The sequence below is a fragment of the Juglans microcarpa x Juglans regia genome, chromosome 1S (genome assembly GCF_004785595.1).
Source record: "Juglans microcarpa x Juglans regia isolate MS1-56 chromosome 1S, Jm3101_v1.0, whole genome shotgun sequence".
In the NCBI taxonomy this organism is placed as follows: domain Eukaryota; kingdom Viridiplantae; phylum Streptophyta; class Magnoliopsida; order Fagales; family Juglandaceae; genus Juglans; species Juglans microcarpa x Juglans regia.
Window position 1 is genome coordinate 13,812,849 of NC_054595.1, and position 19,815 is coordinate 13,832,663.

At 39.2% G+C, this 19,815-nt stretch overlaps 2 protein-coding genes across 2 annotated transcripts; one reads left to right on the plus strand and one right to left on the minus strand.

The window, feature by feature from the left end:
• Positions 1-785: 785 nt before the first annotated feature.
• LOC121247325 lies at positions 786-1,871 on the plus strand. The gene is made up of 2 exons (XM_041145693.1): positions 786-940; positions 1,088-1,871. The coding sequence occupies exons 1-2, from the start codon at positions 786-788 to the stop codon at positions 1,869-1,871; spliced, it is 939 nt and encodes a 312-aa protein (XP_041001627.1).
• A 12,481-nt stretch (positions 1,872-14,352) lies between these two features.
• LOC121247326 lies at positions 14,353-16,308 on the minus strand. The gene is made up of 4 exons (XM_041145694.1): positions 16,118-16,308; positions 15,001-15,106; positions 14,693-14,910; positions 14,353-14,608 (listed from the first exon to the last, which is right to left on the minus strand). Exons 1-4 carry the CDS (start codon positions 16,306-16,308, stop codon positions 14,353-14,355), a joined length of 771 nt encoding a protein of 256 aa, XP_041001628.1.
• Positions 16,309-19,815: the final 3,507 nt, after the last annotated feature.

The window sequence follows — 19,815 nt, forward strand, 5'->3', positions numbered from 1 at the left end:
ACAAATAGAGATTTTGTTTTCCGCATATCATTACATGCATCTCATGTTTATCATTAATCAAGCATATCTTCTTCTTCTTCTTCTTCTTCTTTTTATCATTATTAATTAATCAAGGATATCTTATTTCTATGCAAGTTGGTTGTTTAACTTACTGAGATACTAAGATTTCAAGTAAATCTCACTCTTGTGGACCCACTATCATTCCCCCCGGAATGATAGAAGTTGTGTCACAACTAGTAGAGGAGCAACATGAAGGACCGCTGGATACAGATGGTTGAAGAGGAGCTGGACCATGAGCGAAGACTAAATATAATTTTGATGCTTATAAGCATTGTTTCTTCATACTTCAGAGCGTATGAAATAGTTGATCTAACCATTGAACTTGGATTAAGTATTTTGTATTAAGGAAATTCTATCCTTAAGTTTGAACTTATGATGATTATTGATGCTATTAGAATGTTTTAGTTCATTTTGGCATGAGTTAAAACTAATCACCCTTATTCCGCTGTGATTATTGTATACTGCTATTAACTGTCATAAACAGGAGTATGTAATCTTGTGTTGCATGTCCCAATGCTCCAAGTCTCCGTTACATCCCAAGCGGGGGTTTGGGGGCATCACAAGGTGGTGTCAAAGCAATTACGTCTCTGGATAAAACCACATGTCTTTTAGAATGTTTTGCCAAAATGTTGGTTAGAATCTTTAGTTTGAATAGGCTTGAATCTTGCATATTGGAGCTCGATCTGATACGTGTACATCTCAAGAGTTGGAAGGATTAAAGCAAGATGGCATGTGGTAGACAAGAAAGGAACACTGAAGGTTCTAACACTCACAGAGAGCAAGATCACCCGTTGGATGGAGGACATGATCTGGCAGACACAATTCGTCAACTGATGGAGATAATGAAGCAGCAACAAGAGATCATCCTTAGACAGAATCAGTAGCAGCCTTGTCCTCATACGGAAAGATAAGAGCGAGTGAAAAATAAAGGATGTTTGTATAAAAAATTCATGATATATAGACACCCTAACTTCCTAGGAATGGACGGATCCCTAAGAGCTAATAAATGACTACTAGATCTCGAAAGAACCTTCGAGATCAGCGGTTGTACTGAAGAGCAAAAAGTACAGTACATTGGCCATCTACTACAAGGAGAAGTTGGTATCTGTTGGGATACCAAGAGACAGCTGCTGGTGCGAGAGCTTGGTAACATAGCTACTTTAACCTGGGATAGATTCAAGGATGTGTTTGACAATAGATTCTTCCCGGAATCAGTTAAGCAGCAAAAAGCACAGGAGTTTGCAACCTTGGTGCAAGGAAGCCTCACAGTTGAGCAATACGCTGCTAAATTTATGGAGCTAGAAAGGTTTGCTCCACACCTGATAGCCACTAAAAAGATGCAGGCTCAAAAGTTCCAAAGTGGACTGCAACCTCGAATTCGTAGTTACGTAGCAGGTTTTTGCATTGATAACTTCCAGGAGTTAGTCAATGTGGCCGCAATAACAGAAGTAGAGCAACGAAACATTGCGGCTCAAATTAGCATGGAGAGGAAAAGGGTTTCTCCCTTCACTATGGAAGGAAGTAACATCAAGAGGAGGATAGTACAAGGATCTAACAAGGGAAAGGGCATTATGCCTATCCTTCCTGCTACCAGTCGAAAGTGTGTAAAGGTCCACAATGGAGAATGCAAATTTGTATTGGGGGTATGCTTCAAATGTGATCAACCTGGCCATATGATTCGTGAATGCCCTCAAAGTACACAAGGAGGCAAAAATGCTCCTAACCCTAGTAACAAGCTGAATCATAGGCCACCTGCCCAAGCCCACGTTTACGCTATTACCCCCGGTGATATGGATGAGGAAGCACCATGAGTTGAAGAAATGGAAGTCGTTACTAGTATTTTTCCTTAAGTACCCCTCTCTTTTTTATAGAAGTTAGTCCTTCTAATTTAGCCACTAGGTAGCTGGTAGTTGATGATTATGCTTTAAGTAATATCCCGATATGTGGAGATACGACATGTGCCTTATTTGGCTCTAGAATAACGAGGTCTTTCGTGTCAACAACAAACGTGTAACTTGCCAACAAAATCATTACCTTAGACCATAGTAGTTACGATTCCTAATGGAAGTACAGTCAAGTGTACCCGAGTCCTTAGGAATTTCCCTCTAAGTCTAAATGGAAGGATTAGGAAGCAGATCTTATCATTTCCAGCCTATTGAGGTTTGATTTGATATTAGGAATGGATTAGTTATCCAAAGACTATGCCAAGATAGATTGCTGGAGGAAAGAAATTGTGATTGACTCACCTGAAGTTGGTAGGATCCATTTAATGGGAGGAACTATAAAGGCTATTCCCCCTTTTGATCTCAGCTTTTAGAAACTGCATCGCTAACATTATTGTAGCCTATCTAGCTTTGATAGTTGAAGACTCTAGTAGGGATAAGGAGATTCAGGGGATACCTGTAGTTGATGATTTTCTTGAGGTTCACAGAAGGCTTACCAAGATTATCCCCAATAGGGAAACAAAGTCCGTTATAGATCCAGAACCTGCCACAAATAGAACACCATATCATATAGCCCCGTTAGAATTAAAGGCATTGAAGGTTCAGATGGAGGAACATAGGCAACATCTTAGCTTAAGTGCTAGCAAGATTAAAAGGAACATAGTTTGTATGCAAGTGTGAATTTTGGCTCAAGGAAGTAAAATTCTTAGGGCATGAGATTTCGAGTAAAGGAGTAGTGGTTGATCCTAGTAAGATCGAAGCAGTAGTGTATTGATAGCATCCTACCAATGTACGCAAGGTCTGAAGTTTCTTAAAACTAGCTGGTTATTACCAAAGGTTCGTAGAGAGTCTCTCTAGACTATCAAGTTTGGAATCAAGATGAAGGTGTTGTCACTCACAACTTAAGAGCTACAAGCAGAATTACCCCACCCACAACTTAGAGTTAGTTGTTGTAATTTTCGCCCTAAAGATCTGGATGAAATTCGTTACAATCCAACTTGACATACGAAGAAGTTTCTATTCAAATTATGGATTGCAACGAAAAGGGACTTAGGAATCAGAAAATCCCTTTAGTGGAGGTGCTTTGGCAAAATCACAAAGTTAAAGAAGCCACTTGGAGAAAGAGGATAAACCAAGAACCATTGTATCTAGTTATCTCTTCCACGGATACCTAAGAGTCACCAACCGCTATTTTTGTCTCATACGATATTGTGAAGAGGGATCACCATAGATCGAAGACGCATCAACTGAAAAATGGAGGCAAATGGAAGGACGAGTTAATGCGTACTATGACTTGGAGGAAGATAGATTCTTCTACCACACTCAAGTGGAGATATCAGACGATGAGGATGTCACCGATGATTCCTCATCCTGTTTAGGACCATAGAATCTATGGTAGGTATGTATATATAGTACATGTGTGTTGCATGCTTTTGCCTTGACCTTAGTAGCCTTAATCCTAGTTAATTAGGATTTGAGCTATTTGAGAATAAGAACATTTTTGGATATTTGAGTTGGCAAGAGGACCGTATACTTTAGGTTTAGTAGAATTTTTAGAAGATCAATATTTATTTTGAGGACAATGAAGATTTTTAGATCTTGATTGGTTTAGTAGTATTATTTTGGAGAATTTTTAGTGCTTAATTAATTTTAAGGAAATGTGCCAAGAGGCTAATGTTAGAATGACAAATAACATATTAGAGATTTTGCCACCTTATTGGGTTAAGTAATTTGGGTTAAATTTTTTATGGATTTATGAAAACCCAAGAGATTGGTTTATTAAGGGCCCAAACTTTTTGGTTATAAAGGCTTAGGAGAGATACTAAGGCCTTAGGCCCTACTTGATGGACATAAGGCTTTAGGCCTCTAATTCAGATGTGATGGGCTAAGAATAGGTACCATAAGCCTTAGACCAATTTGGGAGTTATAAGAATATAGACATTTCTTGTAGAACCTTAGAAGTTAAGTCCAATGTATAGAAGGCCTCATAGTATATAGAGTCAATGCTATGAATGTTAATATCAGATCCAGCATTTTCTCCAAATCGGGTTCATCCTCAACCATCTAAAGCTAGCAGTACATCATGTTCCTGGCACAACTTCTATCATTCCCCCTAGAATGGTAGTAGGTCCACAAGGGTGAGATTTATTTGAAATCTCAATAAGTTAAACAACCAACTTGCACAGAGATAAGATATGCATGATTAATGATAACCATGAGATGCATGACAAAAAAATCCGTATCTGTCTCCTATCAAGATTCTTCAACATTTTCCAGAAAAACTTTAGTGCACATTTTCTTATAAAGAACATTTTTCACTTTGTCTTTTCAAAACATAACTTTTCATCGTTATTAAAGCCATCATTCATAATAACATAATGTATGGTATCGTCACAGCTCCCTTATATGCACCGTGAGTACGCGACTGTACTACAACTCATGTTGACACTACGTTGTCTGCAAACTCGTTCTCAATGCATCGGTAACATAACGTTTCATCATAACATAACATCATCACGTATGCACCCACCAGCCTTAGATGCCACCACTTCATTTTTACTCACTTTAGAGTGGACAGAGGTGTTCCGCCAGGATAATTCCCCATACTAGCATTTGGGGTCATGACAATTTATTTTTCATGCTATGCTTGAAAATGTTTTTCATGACATATGCTTGCGAAGTATGCTTCATGTGAAAATGACAATTTCATAAAATATGCTAAAATGGTGAAAATTACACATCATGTAAGCAAGTAATTAAATTCTCAATTATATATCACATGATGTTAATGCTCAAGATGACATTTATATCATGAATGTGGCATTTATACATAAGTCATAAATTAATTATCTAAGAGTAAGTTAGAAGTTAACCTACAAACTTTTCAGGTGTTAGGAAATTGGTGCGGCTATAATAAGAGTTATTTTAAGTTAGGAATTGCACAACTAAGGAAGATGTTCATAATCAAAATGGTTCAAAATTAGTATTTGCAAAATGCCCCTATATTTTTTTGAAATCACCACTTAGACCCTAAATTTTCACTATTTACAATTTGGCCCCAAATTATACTGAATTTCACAAAGTGCATATTTTTTTTATGTTCTAAAACCATTATGCCCTTATAATTGCAAGAATCAATCCATAATTATGCCAAAATAATCAACCCGTGGCATGCATCATTGTGGGCCTCTTTTGCTCAAATTCCATCAAGTGACAACCATGAATATGATCTTTGGACATGTTTATAACTTAGATTTAGGTCTCATGAATTCATCCCAACACTTATGCATTGATTAAAACTAAATCATCACAAAACCATCAAACTGTGTATATGCATTATGTTTCTAGCATTTCCTTGTCAAAGAAAGGTTTAAAAACCTAAATGTATCATGCATTTTTATTCTTATCTTCACAAGGCTTTTCTAAGTGTTTAACTCTCATACTTTGGAAACCTAGCCAAGATTTCATAAGATATATTTCAATTAAGTGAAAACAGAAACATGCTTGATTATCAACACAAGATATGGATTCATAACCCTAGCATGACATATTTTTTACCTCAAATCTAAACCGTCAAAACTTATTTCAATACATTAGTAAGACATACAAGATCATACCAAGACATGTCATGGCTAAAACTTTATACCAAAAAACCTCACACAAAAAAAATTCAAATCAGAACCGATATGCATCTCTTTTAATTAAACCTCATGTAAAACAATCAAATCCTCATTCTCATGCCATAACTCAAAGCCTAACATGTCATTATAACACCCAAGAAAAGGTAGGGCAAGATTACTTACATAAATCGTGACCCATCAGCTCCCAAAACTCACTCACTTCAAGAACCCTCACTCACTACTCGGCTTCATCCTTTCTTCATACTAGGAAGGTTTTATTCTCAAGAACACTAAGAGAATGCTAGAAGGAGTTGTGTGGAGAAGTGAGGGGTGAAAAGGGAGGTATTTATAGGTCTCAATGGTGGGTGAGAGGCATGGAGGGGCGCTGGTCTTAGTTGAAGGGCAGTGTTGAGTAGAGTAGGTGGGCGGTGGAGGTGTTGAGTGGATTTTTAGTTGTTTCGTGCCAGTTCATATGAATAGAGCCCTAAATCACTTGATGACCTTAGTGACAAAGGATAGAAGTGTGTTATAGGTTCAGGTGCTGCCTTGGTTCATAAATTGAAACAAAAAACAAAATGATTTCCAAGGTGAAATCATGCTAGTGACTGACAGATTGGGTATCAAAACTGCCCAGTTTTTTTATCATCCTTTTGTCCTAACTTCTGATATGTTTTGTAGGTATGATGACCTCCATTTGGTAGCATTTTAAGGTAAGGAAGAGAGGGGTGATTGGTAGTCATGTGATCATGCATGAGCAGAAAATGAAAGAAGGTGAATTGGTGATGGTTTTAATTGTGTGACCTATGCATTTCTCTCCTATTGCCAATCGGTTTTGCTTCCTTTGGGAGATAATTGAATAAGCAAGCACTAGAGTGCTTTGAAGCACTTTCTTAGGGTTAAATGGTAGAGATGGTGGCATTGGGAATGTGGCTTTTTTGGTGAAAAAACTTCTTGAAGATGAAGGTGCAGTCGGCTAGTCAAGTGTTCAAGTTTCCATGCAAATAGTTGTGATTTTGGCTTGGCTTATGGAACTATTTTTGGCCAAAGCTTAGGTATGATTTTAGGTGACATAATGACGTATGAATGGTACAAATGTGGTGGCATGACATGCCATGGCTTCAAGTGACATGGGTTGGGTTAATTCTAACCTTCAAGAGTTAACTAAAAGGAATCCAAAACAAGTGTAAAAGACAAAAATTTCTGAAAAAATAAAATGAAGAAAAGAATTTCAAGAAAAGTATGCAAGTCATGATGCTTTGAGTTAGTATTCATGGGTGAGACGAATAGTGATATTTAACTTAAGTGAAAAACTTAACTAAGGTTGAAGAGGAACCCTAGGGGCATGTGGTTGGGGCTTGGATTAAATGGAAACTAATGGTATGGTGTATGTGGGTCCCATTTGGAAGAGTGAAATGAAAGGCAAGGCTTGGGCTTCATAGGTTGGGCCTTTATTGGGTCATATGAACAAGCCTTGGTTGTGGGCTTAGAAGTGGACTTATCCAAAGGTCTTATATCTAGATTTATTGGGCCTATCCTTGGCCTCAATAGCCCACTTGGTTGAGTTCTAGCTTTGGGTCTTTTCTAGATTGGGCCATTAGCTTTGGATCTCACTAAGTTGGGCCCAATGTCTTGTATCCTTTATGCAGGGCCTAAAGTCTTAATCTCCCAAATTTAGCCTAAGGCTTTTAATGTATATCCTTAGCCCATCTCATCTTAGTAAATTAGGACCCTTAATAAGCCACTCTTGGACTCTTCTAAATCCATCCAAATTTTAACCCAATTCCTAGCCCATCAATATGCCATATGTCATTCTTTCATTAGCCTCTTGGCATTTATCCGCAAAATTAATAAAGTTTTAATCATTCTAACTAATCCAAAGGTGCGAGCTCAGAATTGATAGCAGTAGCGCATTCCTCAACTGCCCTTCTAGACTCAACTCCATCATGCGACATCCTCGCTCTGAAGCTATCCCGAGCCATCTAAGTGGTCGAGTGAAGAGGTGGGTAACGTTCTTCGTGAGGCAAGGCCTTCCTCTCGTAACATACCCCATTCCTACCTATATCCATTACGTGAGTGCAATGGTGCTCCTGGCGCTCCATCTTCTGCCAATAGGCAGCTATCTACCTATCCAATTCAGCAAGTCACCTCTTACGGCATTCTTCCCTCTTTTCTCGCACTTGTTATACGGGAAGGGTCAATTTCCTAGTAGTCTTTCGTTCACGTGCCATGGAACTACAAAAAGACTTAGTTAAATATAGGGAAAATAATTCACAACACACACTAAAGAAGATCCACAAAATATCTAAATCAAAACATTTACTTTGTTTGGTATCCAATCAAATAAGGTACAACGATTGACTTATACAAAACAACTCCATACATAAGTGAATATAATAACATTGGTTGAGCCGAAACCAAAACAAAACAAGACTAGAATAGGTTTCAAACAACTGGGGGTACTTGAAAAAAAAAACACTTGGGGGTACTTGGCTCACATATCAACTTCTTTCTCCCAAGTCGCTTCCTGAATATTATGATTTTGTCAAAGTACTTTGACCAATGGAATCTTGCGATTCCGTAATTCCTTTTCCTTCCAATCAATGATTTGTACTGCCTTTTCCTCGTAGGTCAGGTTGGATTGCAGAGGTATGTTATTAGGGTCTACCTGTAACGCCCGTCCTTGTGATGGGACTTTTTATAAAATATTTTTTATAAAAGACGATGAGAATTACCGTTCGATTTAAAACTTTTTACTTGCATACCTAGGGTGCAAGACTCTACGTTTATGACATAAAAATGTACTTTTGGAATAAAAGAGGTTTACAGCGGAAAATATTAATCTTACAATAAAAGGGTCCCTCATACGATTAAAACTCGTGCCTAGACTTCCGTGCTCTTCTCCATGGGCCGTGTCCGTCCTTTTCACTCAGTTCCTGTGAAGTTCCTGTGAGGGGGAGGGACATGCATAAAAACTAAAATGAGTCGATGACTCGTAAACATTACTTCATACAATTAAAATATAACAACATAGGTTTTCATTCATGCATTCATCATTCGTACATACTATACGTACATGCTTACATGCATACATGCGTTCGTTTGAAAACATCACCGGACGAGGTTTTCCTTTTAAAATGGACTTTCTTTTCGTAAAACGTTTCCCCCGTCAGTGCCTTCATTTCTTAAAAGTTCATGCGTTCGTGCGTTACGTGTGTACATGCATTCATGCATTCTTTCTTATCACTTTCATAGGCCAGTACACACTGTTACGCCCCGTGTGTTGGGGTTAGCGGTCTTCCTTTGGACCCGGACTCCGCCCGTAGCCACGGGTTGGGAATCCCTTTCATAGGGGCAGCACTGGGTGCACTACCAGTACTACTTACCCAGCATTACAATCTGCCCATTCATTGGTACCCTTTCATTCATTCATGTGGCCGTTACGTGTCTTCATACATTTCATGCTTTCATTCATCTTTGCTTTTCCTTCATTCATGCCAGCTCTGAAGAGCTGGAGCTTTCATTCAGTTCTTTCCTTTTCATTTAAGATTCAGTTCATGAGAAAACATTCATTTTCGTGAGAAAACATTTCTTTTCATGAGAAAACATCGTTAACAGTCCGTTCGTGGAAAACTTCATTTTAAAATGTACATGAGCTTAGACGTCGGCTTTCGTGGCATCCATAAGCGTCACCTTGAACGTCGTCTCTCACAGCATCCAGGAGCATCACCTTACGGCGAGCGTGAAAGCGTCGGTTCGTAGGAGCCATAAAAGCGTCCGTCTTCATGCCTTTCGTGCAGTTCGTGGATTTTCTTAGAAAATACGTACAATAGATACATCGTATAGTCATCCATTCATATGCGTACAATTAATACTTTCGTTGCGTAAAAAGGGGCTGCCAAGGAGGGCCGTACATACTTATACCATTGAACACTTAGCATTTTCTTTCGTGAAACGTCTTTCGTGTCTTTTCGTAAGGCATCATGAGGAAAAACGTTTCTTTTCATTTCTTTATATATTTTTTAGAAAGACTCTAGAAGAGTATGAATGTAACACTTACCTGGACTCCATGCTACTTGTATATCATGCAGTCCATTCATGTGCGTGTCAGATGGCAACCTACATGCATACACATAACCTTAACGTCATTCTCTATCTAATGCATAATCAACTTAAACTAGAAATAGAACTATGTTTTATTTAGAACACTCTCATTCTATCCCGTGCACTTAAGTGCCCTTTACTACGCTAAACCCTTCAAGGACCACTTACGGTCACCACATCTTCTAACTCAAGGTCTTGTCTTGAGTGCTCATTCACTAAAGTGAACCCATTATTCACCTCAGAATTAAGACACTAAGACATTTGTCTTACTCTTCTTACTAACCACATTCGACGCATGATTCTGACTTATGGAATCATGCATCTCAATCCTAACGATACACCCGTCACTACCTTCATGCACTTTAGCCCATACTAAATCCTCATTCCCATCCATACAAGCTACACGGCTCTAAGCCAACTCTGAGGCTTAAGCACTGTATAACTGTGCTCAAGACTGATTACCCATTACATATGATGAATCCGTCTGGCACATGTGTCTAACCAAATTACACATGTACCTTACCCCTTTATCACCTAAGATCAACATATGACATGTTGATCACCTACTCGCAGGAACAAGGGTCATACTCCGATATCAATCTTCTCTTAACTCGGCTAGCATGACTCTTCATGCTACCCGTCCCTTTTGACAGTTCATCCCAACACTTAACATAACAAGACTCCATTCACAACCACGCCTCATGTCATGTCATATAGCTCAAGACTACATCCGAGCTACACCATGACCTTGTCACGTCACCTAACATCTCGCTACGTCATTTCTTACATCAACCCTTAACTCATCACGAGTGCGGTCCCTCACGTACTCCTGTCACATCGTGACATCTTGTCACCATCTTGCTACACCATTTCTACACTAACTCTTAACCCATCATAAGCCTGACGGTCAGGAACCACGTCACTTCATGACATTGCCCAGTCATGCTTCCGCTACGTACTCTTATATTTGTTCTGCTACTTCACGCATATTCCTAGACATAAGTCCATCACGGTGACACTTGTCACCTCAGACTACAAGCTACCCCATAACTACTTCGGGACACTGCTCCACAGTTCCTGACACTATTCACCACGTTCTACGCTCATCATCACACAACCATCCTTATCTCTGCAACACACCACACGGAGTGTCGCTGCCTCGTGGAGTACACTCCACGTATACTCATTTTCCACACGCTACAACCTATCATCAATATGGCATACCCGCCATAGGGTGCATCACTCTACCACATGGAGTATACTCCGCATATACTCCCTTCATACACACTATGCCACATCTATGCCACATCACCACTATGGCATACCCGGCATACGGTGCATCACTCCACCATATAGAGTACACTCCATGTGTACTCTCTTCACACACGTTATGCTACACAGAGTACACTCCACATATACTTCCTTTCCACACGCTACAACCTATCATCAATATGGCATACCTGCCATACGATTCATCACTCTACCACATGGAGTACACTCTGCGTATACTCCCTTCATGCACACTATACCACATCACCACTATGGCATACCCGACATATGGTGCATCACTCCTCCACATAGAGTACACTCCACGTGTACTCTCTTCACACATGTTATGCCACACAGAGTACACTCCACGTATACTCCATTTCCACACACTACAACCTTTCATTAATATGGCATACCCGCCATACGATGCATCACTCTACCACATGGAGTACACTCCGCGTACACTCCCTTCATACACACTATGCCACATCACCACTATGGCATACTCGGCATACTGTGCATCACTCCACCACATAGAGTACACTCCACGTGTACTCTCTTCACACACGTTATGCCACACAGAGTACACTCCACGTATACTCCTTTTCCACATTACGCAAGCAGAGTATATGTTACATATACATATACTCTCCTTATCCCACACTACGCCACACACAGAGTACACTCAGCGTGTACTGTTCCCACTCCACATGCCACGACACCAATACAACACATACTCCACAACCACACTACACCGCACAGTCCACAACACTGCACAACACAATCCCCAACTATGCTCCGCACTTCATAACGCACTACACCGATAAGCCCAACACTTCACTACACAGAATGCCCAACACTTCACTATACAGAACGCCCAACACTTTACAGCACAACACATCTCCATACAACAATTCCACTAATACTAACAGCACAGTCCACAACTTAGTCAACTAATTAACATTTAACATAATTAACGAGGGGTAGAGGGTTATACTGTTAACGGGATAACCCGTGCTTTGCTCGCTGATCGTCACAGCCGATGACGTCAGAAAGGTCGTACGTGGTGGCTAACCCACGTACGTTGACTGTTTGGGCGTTTGGATAGCTAAGTGTGGTCTTGGAATGGCTCGTGAAGGCCTCGTGATGTGGAAAGGAGCGTAACATTGTGGATCTAGCCGTGTACAGTGACGGTCAGTCACACGCAGTGACTGTCCATCATGTGCAGTGGTTACCCACCACATAAAGTGGTAGTTTGGGACCTCGGGTTCAGCTAAGGGAGGTGCGGTGGAACTCATGGTGTCGTCGAGGTGGCACCATGGTGGCTCACGGCGGCGGTTCAAGGCCATGAAGTGGATGAGAGGCCGTGGGAGAGTGAGAGAGAGTGTGCGTGCATGGGTGGCAGATCAGGGATACGGGCAGTTTGGATAGCTCTGTGGTGGCCTAAGGAGGCTAGAGGTGGTGGTCATCTGCCGTGGGTGGCGGCGTACGATGATGGAGGGAGGAGAACCCGTGCGTGAAGGAGGGAGAGAGTCCGTGCGGTGGAGGGAGGCTATAGGTCTCGGGTCACGTGAAGGAGGAAGAGGAGGAGCTATGGTGGCCAGGGGAGGCACTTGGTGGCGGTGGGTGCCGCGCACGGCGGCGCTAGAGGTCGCGCACGGTGAAGCCGTGCGTGGGTCTCTTCATGCATGCGACGGGGAAAGTGGCTGCATGGAGGGAGCCAAGCTCGCTGGAGAGTGATGGCCAGCAGCAGAGGAAGCTGCCATGAAGGTGGTGGCGCCATTGGGCGGCGCACGGCGGCGCTACGTGCATCAAGCCCATTCGAGCTTTGCACTTCCAAAAGGGAGAAAGGGAGAGCGTGAGAGAGAGGGGCTGGGCTGGTTGAGCTCACCAAAGTGAGGTGGTGCTGGTGGTGCCAACGGTGAGGTCTGGCGACGCACGGCGGCACCAAGCTGAGCAGTGGAGGCTTCGGCTAGAGAGAGGGGTGTTGCGTACTATGTACGCCGAATGAGAGGGAGGAGAGAGAGGGCTGGGGAAAAGTGAGGGAAAGAGAGAGGGGATTTGGGTATTTAATTTAATCCAGTCCCTTCGTTTGGGGATCCTCAAAACGATCTAACGTTGAGATATTAAAACACTGATTTGAAAATGCGCTTAATTAAAAGCACTTAGAGGAATTAAGGTAGAATATTATTTAAACTAACTTTAGTTTATAAAATAATATTCTTCATTATTACTAAATGATGAAGTCTTATTTAATATATTTAAAAGGATGAAACCATTTAATTAATTAAAGCTTTCAACATAATTTAAATTCCATAATATTTTAAATAGTTGAAATCATTTTAATAATATTATTAAAATGATTTCTGACAATTATATTATTTTTGGAGCTCTTCAAGAATATTATAATTGTCGTATTTAAAATCAAGTTTAGTTCAATAACACTGGAAATACTCCTTATAAATATTTTCAGTACATTTAAAACATTGGGCGTGCTTTAGAAGTCACATAATATCTTTTGAAACACGCCATCATGGTTCGGCACGCATGACAAGGCTGACAGTGGTTAGATGGAAAGGGCAGAAGATCACATAATCTCTGCCCTCGGGATTTGCTTACGTTATAAAGACGGAACGTACGTCAGAAAAGAGAAACGTACGTAAGAAGGAAGGAGCAGGGTATTACACTACCAGTGCTTGTGTTTGATTCCTAAAACACGTTTTCAATGAGGACATGTGGAATACATTATGGATGCCATGGAACTTAGTTGGTAACTCCAGACAGTACGCAATTGCTCCCACTTTTCCCACTATCTCATAGGATCCTACATATCTTGGACTTAACTTGCCTTTGACATCAACTCTACTTACTCCTCTTATAGGAGATACTTTCACATAAACCCAATCTCCAACTTCAAACTCTATATTCCTCCTTCGATTATCAACGGTTCTCTTCTGTCAACTTTGTTTCATTCTCGTCCTTTCCCCGACTGTGGGACTTGGTCCTTTATCTCTTGTAGGATTTCTGGTCTAATTACTTTACTTTCTCCTACTTCATCCCAATATAGCGGGGATTTGCACTTCTTGCCATACAAAGCCTCATAGAGCGTCATCTGAATTTTGGCCTAGAAGCTTTTGTTGTAAGCAAACTCTACTAGAGGTAGTTGCTTCTTCCAATTTCCTTCATATTCCATTACACTAGGTCTAAGCATGTCTTCTAATGTCGAAATCATCCTCTCTATTTGCTTGTCTGTTTGTAGATCATGGGCACTACTGAGCTTCAAACTAGTGCCTATCGAATTTTGCAAACTCTGCCAGAATCGAGACATAAAACAGGGATATATGTCTGACACAATTGTCTTAGACACTCTGTGCAATCTGAAAATTTCTTATACATAAATCCACATTAAGCTTTCCAAATAATGAGTATTCGTAATGGGGTATGAAGTGAGCATTGTTCGTCAAACGGTCAACTATCACCCAGATAGTGTTATTCCTGGCTGAGGTCCTTGGAAAACCCACCAAAAATTCCATCGAGATATCGTCCCATTTCCATTCTGGGATTAGCAGTGACTGTAATTCACCTGCCGACTTCGGATGTTTTGCTTTAACTAGTCTGCAAACAGAATACTTATTCACAAATTCTGCTACATCCTTCTTCATTCCTTCCCACCAAACATGCTACTTCAGATCCTAATACAACTTCGTACTACCAGGATGGGCTGTGTAAGGAGTGTTATGAGCCTCCTTTAACACCCTATCCTTTAGCTCCTGATTTGCTAGGATAACTCTTTGGTCCTTGTAATACAGAGTTCCATCTCCTCTGACACTGAAGTATTTTGGTCCTTCCAACCTCTCAACTTTCCTAATGACTTCAACAAGTTTGTTATCTTCCTTCTGATGGTTTTTCAGTTCTTCCTAGTCCAATGAAATGAACTCTTGGATTGTAGTCAGAATGACTTCCTGATTACAATTCAGTTTCCTCATACTGCATAATATAGAACTTACTTCCGATGATGGAATAGACAAATCTTCCGATCTACTCTTGTAACTCAGCGAATCAGCTACCACATTGGCCTTTTCGGGGTGGTACTTGATGCCGCACCGATAGTCACTAATGAGTTCCAATCATCTCCCCTGCCTCATACTGAGGTTCTTCTGCTAAAAAAGGTACTTGAGGCTTTTTTGTGATCCCTGAAAAGTTCACACTTTTCGCCATACAAGTAGTGTCTCCAAATTTCAAGAGCAAAAACCAATGCAGCTAACTCCCAAGTCGTGAGTAGGATAATTCTGCTCATGATCCTTCAACTAACATGAAGCATAAGCGACTACCTTCCCTTCCTCCATCAGTAAATAACCGAGTCCTACTTTAGATGCATCGCTATACACTACAAAAGGCTTAAGAGGCTCCGACAGTGTAAGTACTGGTGTTGTTGTAAGTCTTTTCTTCAACTCGAGGAAACTTACTTCGCACTTGTCACTTCAGACGAACTTCACATTCTTCTTAGTCAAGGAGGTGAGTGGTCCAGACAAACTGGAGACTCCTTCCATGAACCTCCTGTAATTATCAGCCAGTCCTTAGAAACTTCAAATCTCATGCACATTGGTCGGTCTTTGCCAGTTTGTTACTACTTCAATCTTGCTAGGGTCTACTGCACTCTTCCACTGGAAATTATGTGACTTAGAAACTTTGCTTCATGAAGCCATAACTCACACTTACTAAGCTTAGCATACAACTTCTGGTCTTTAAGGTCTAGTTTGTTTTCACAAATGAGATGAGTAAAATTAAAAGTTGGATAAAATATTGTTAGAATATATTTTTTTTAAGATTTGAAAAAGTTGAATTGTTTATTTTATTTTATGTTAGAATATGAGAAAATTGTAATGATTAGTGAGATGAAATAAGAAGAGTTGTGAAAACAAACGAGGCCTAAATATAGTCAGAGCCATACTTAGATCATTTTTGTGCTCCTCCTCACTCTTCAAGTAGATTAGGATGTCATTAATAAATACGACAACAAAACTATCTAGATAGATTTTGAATATTCTGTTCATCATATTCATGAATGCGGCGGTAGCATTGGTTAATCCAAAAGGCATCACCAAAAACTCGTAGTGGTAGTACCTTGTTGTAAAGGTAGTTTTCGGCACATCTTGTTCCTTGACCTTCAGCTGATGATATCCTGATCGCATATCGATCTTTGAAAACACTGCTTCTCCTTGCACTTGATCCAGTAAATCGTCGATCCTTGGTAACAGATACTTATTCTTGATCGTCACTTTGTTCAGCCTTTTGTAGTCTATGCACATCCTCATGGAACCATATTTCTTCTTTACAAATAGCACAGGCGCTCCCCATGGCAAACAACTAGGACAAATAAATCCATTCTCTAACAGTTCCTCCAATTTCACCTTTAGCTCTTTTAGTTCAGCAGGGCTATATGATACAGTGCCTTGTGTGTCGGAGTTATCCCAGGTTTCAACTCTATTTCGAATTTTGTTTCTCTAACCTGTGGTAATCTAGGTAACTCATTAGCGAAAACTTTGGGAAAGTCTTTTACTACAAATATCTCATGGATTTCTTCACTTATGATTGTCTTCTCCACAATCATTAATAGAAATGCTAAGGCACCATCCCTAATGCACTTCCTAGCTTGCAAAATCGAAATCAGTAAAGGCCTTAACCTATGCTCCTACGTAACTTATCTGGTCTTCACTTAAGGGTTCAAACACAACTTCTGGCTTTCAACAGTCAGTCTATCTTGGCCTAGTGCTTGAATATGCAATCCATTCCCTAGATTCGGTCGAACTCCATCTGACTGAATACTAACAAGTTAGCCTTCAACGTCCTTCCGTCTAACTCCATGGGACAATCTTTAACTGAACGGGTACAAGCTACTGTATTCCCATCAGGGATTGTCACTACAATCCATCGAGGCAATAGCTTGGTTCACAAACTACAAATCCACGCAAATGCTGTAAACACAAAGGACTGCGACGTGCCCAAATCGAATAGTGCACAAGCCATGAACCTTAATAGGTTGACATTTCCAAATAATAATATAAGCAATACTACTATTAATACCAATCCTATCATCCATGCTAAAACAAATGGACAAAAATAAGATAATAGCAATGATGACGCCAACTTCCTCCTGTTTGATGCATTAGCGTCGATATCACTGGGGTTATAGCATATACGCACGGGGCCTTGGCTTCTTATCACATGCTCCACTACTATGTGAGGCATTGGGACAATCTCTGATCAAGTTTTCGGGCCTTCCGCATCGGAAACAGACTCCATATCCATAACGGCATTCTCCGGCATGATGCTTTCCACACTTTGGGCAATGTTGGTGGAAAGACAATGTCCTTCTTCCTGTTGCGATTCCCTTGCCTTTAGCTGGGTTGGGAAAAGATCTCCTCTTCTTGGCACTACTGCTTACAGCAAACGGCCTAGCCCTCTTTCGTTTGGAATTGATTTGGATAGCCAGACCTCTTGTGACGCCCGCAGACCTTTAAATCACACTTCATAGTGATGGAGTATCAAACTCCTTATTACACTTTAACATAACAAGTATTGTCTTCAAATGCCTTTTACTAACAAGGAAATCATTAAAACATTTTTCTAATCTCTATTATCTCAAAGTAAGTCACGACTAATTCTAGTCTTCTCTCCCGGGTCGACCTCATCCTGGGTCTTGATCATCATCTTGGCTAGCTACTCATGGTTCTGCTAAAAGTTTTACCATTCCGAGGGGATTGGTAATGGAAACTACCCTAGTGAGATTTCAAGAAATTTCAGCTAGCTAACCAAAAACACACACAGAAATAACATAAGCATGTATAAGGTAAACCAATAGTATGAATGAATGAACATGCATGAACATGTACTTGATGCAAAAACTCGTTTCTTGACTGTGCTGTTGTCAAAATCATTGATCGTGCATCCATGTAATAGATTTTTCAAAAATGTGAACTTATAAGCATGTAACAGATTTTTCAAAAATGTGAACTTATAACCAAAATGCAAAGTTTATACAAAGATATAAATATATTATCCAATAGTAAGTTAGAGACTAACTTACAAACTTTTCCTTGCTTACAAAGATTATAATCTTCATGGGCCGAAATAAAAGCCTACTAATGTTAAAGAGATCCTCAATCGAAACATAAATTTATAAAACTCTAAACTTATAAAATCTAGCGAGAGTTTCACTTTAACCCCGTAACTCTAAAAGATTGAACATTAAGTTCTAAACTTTCAATATTGCAATCTGACCCTAAGTTTCTTCAAGCTTAACAAACTTTGTGTAGTCTTCATCCTAGACCTATTTCATACTTCGTTTATTCTAAACTTATAAAATCTAGCGAGAGTTTCACTTTAACCCCTTGACTCTAGAGACACAAGCTCTTATTACCAGTCCAAAATGTTATACATTATTATTACAATCTAGCACACCAAATTCTAGTATACAAATTCCTAAACAAATTCATTGGAATCAAATTACTCTTCCTAATGAATGGAAGTTAGATAATATAACTCCATTATCTAAAATAGAAAAAAATGATATAGATGATTTAGAATACATAGATAAAAAGATAGACGGATCAGTCCAAATAGCTTTTCAACCTTTCAGAAGATCGTTTTCACATTATTCTTCACCATCACCCTTTAATTATCACACACTCATATATGTTCTTACTTCAGTTTCTCAGAATAGATCTCAAAACTTGGACACCCGATCCCAGAATCTGGACATCCAAATCCGGGGAGTTATTCTTGGAAACATTATTGACACACCTGTATATACTGTTAATCCTAGTATATCATCTACCTCTTATAATATTGAGCAATTAAAAAAGTCATATTCTTCAACATATTCACAAGTAGTTGGAGTTGATGCTCAAATATACACCCTTAGTAAAGAAGATTTTAAGATTAATAAAGAATATCTTAAACCTGATTATATGAAAAAAGAAGATAATCAAGAGAGATTATTTGGACATGTGACCTTTGCTCTTAAAAAAAAAAAAAAGAGATTATTAGTCTTCTCAACTTTTACAAAAATGGAACGAGATTATATTCAAGAGAAATATTATGAGTACTTAAAAGAAATACAAGCTAACATAAATTTCTTTATATGGTTTGAAATCCATAAATCAAACAAATTATCAACCATAAATTAGACTACTAATTAATGGGTTAAGGAAGAAAGTGATCAAATTGTTAATGAAGAGTATCCATTTTCAAAGCCATTAAGTACGGCCAAAGAGGTACTCAAATCTTAGCGTCACCAATAAAGAAATATAATTCTAAAACAGAAATTAAAAACACAAATAATATAATCCAACAAAACAATTATACTAATTTATATTTAAAAACTATGAGTAAACAATTAAAGAGAACTAAGACTCAATTATCTCCCATTAATCCTACTGTTAAAGAAGTAAAAGAAACTCCTTTATTTGTTTCCCATGAAATTTCATTTCATTTAAAAATTATTTTTTCTAAAAACAAAAATAATTTATTAGAAAAAATCTCTAATAAATTAGAAAAATTAAATATTACTAATACTGCTTCTACTTCAAAACAATCTCATATTAATGTATTAAGTAAAACAAACTCACTTATTTTATCTGATTATGAAATTAGCAATATCAAAAACCAATTTAAGAATATAGATTTACAAATAAAAAAAAAATAGAGGAATGTCAATGAGTATTCTGCTAGGGATTCTAAACGACATATTTCCATTATTCGTAATTGGTATCTAAGGCCAACCCCACTAGATATGAAATTCAAGGAAAGAGAGCATATAG

What these genes read in the sequence shown, in the direction of transcription:
- LOC121247325 (XM_041145693.1), top strand. Translation starts at nt 786, where the DNA reads ATGGCATGTGGTAGACAAGAAAGGAACACTGAAGGTTCTAACACTCAC. An exon ending in ATCATCCTTAGACAGAATCA is followed by an intron (nt 941 to 1,087) that starts GTAGCAGCCTTG and finishes AGATCTCGAAAG; the next exon opens with AACCTTCGAGATCAGCGGTT.
- LOC121247326 (XM_041145694.1), bottom strand. Translation starts at nt 16,308, where the DNA reads ATGAGGATGTGCATAGACTACAAAAGGCTGAACAAAGTGACGATCAAG. An exon ending in AAAACTACCTTTACAACAAG is followed by an intron (nt 15,107 to 16,117) that starts GTACTACCACTA and finishes GGAACTCATTAG; the next exon opens with TGACTATCGGTGCGGCATCA. An exon ending in CATCCTGGTAGTACGAAGTT is followed by an intron (nt 14,609 to 14,692) that starts GTATTAGGATCT and finishes TTCTGTTTGCAG; the next exon opens with ACTAGTTAAAGCAAAACATC.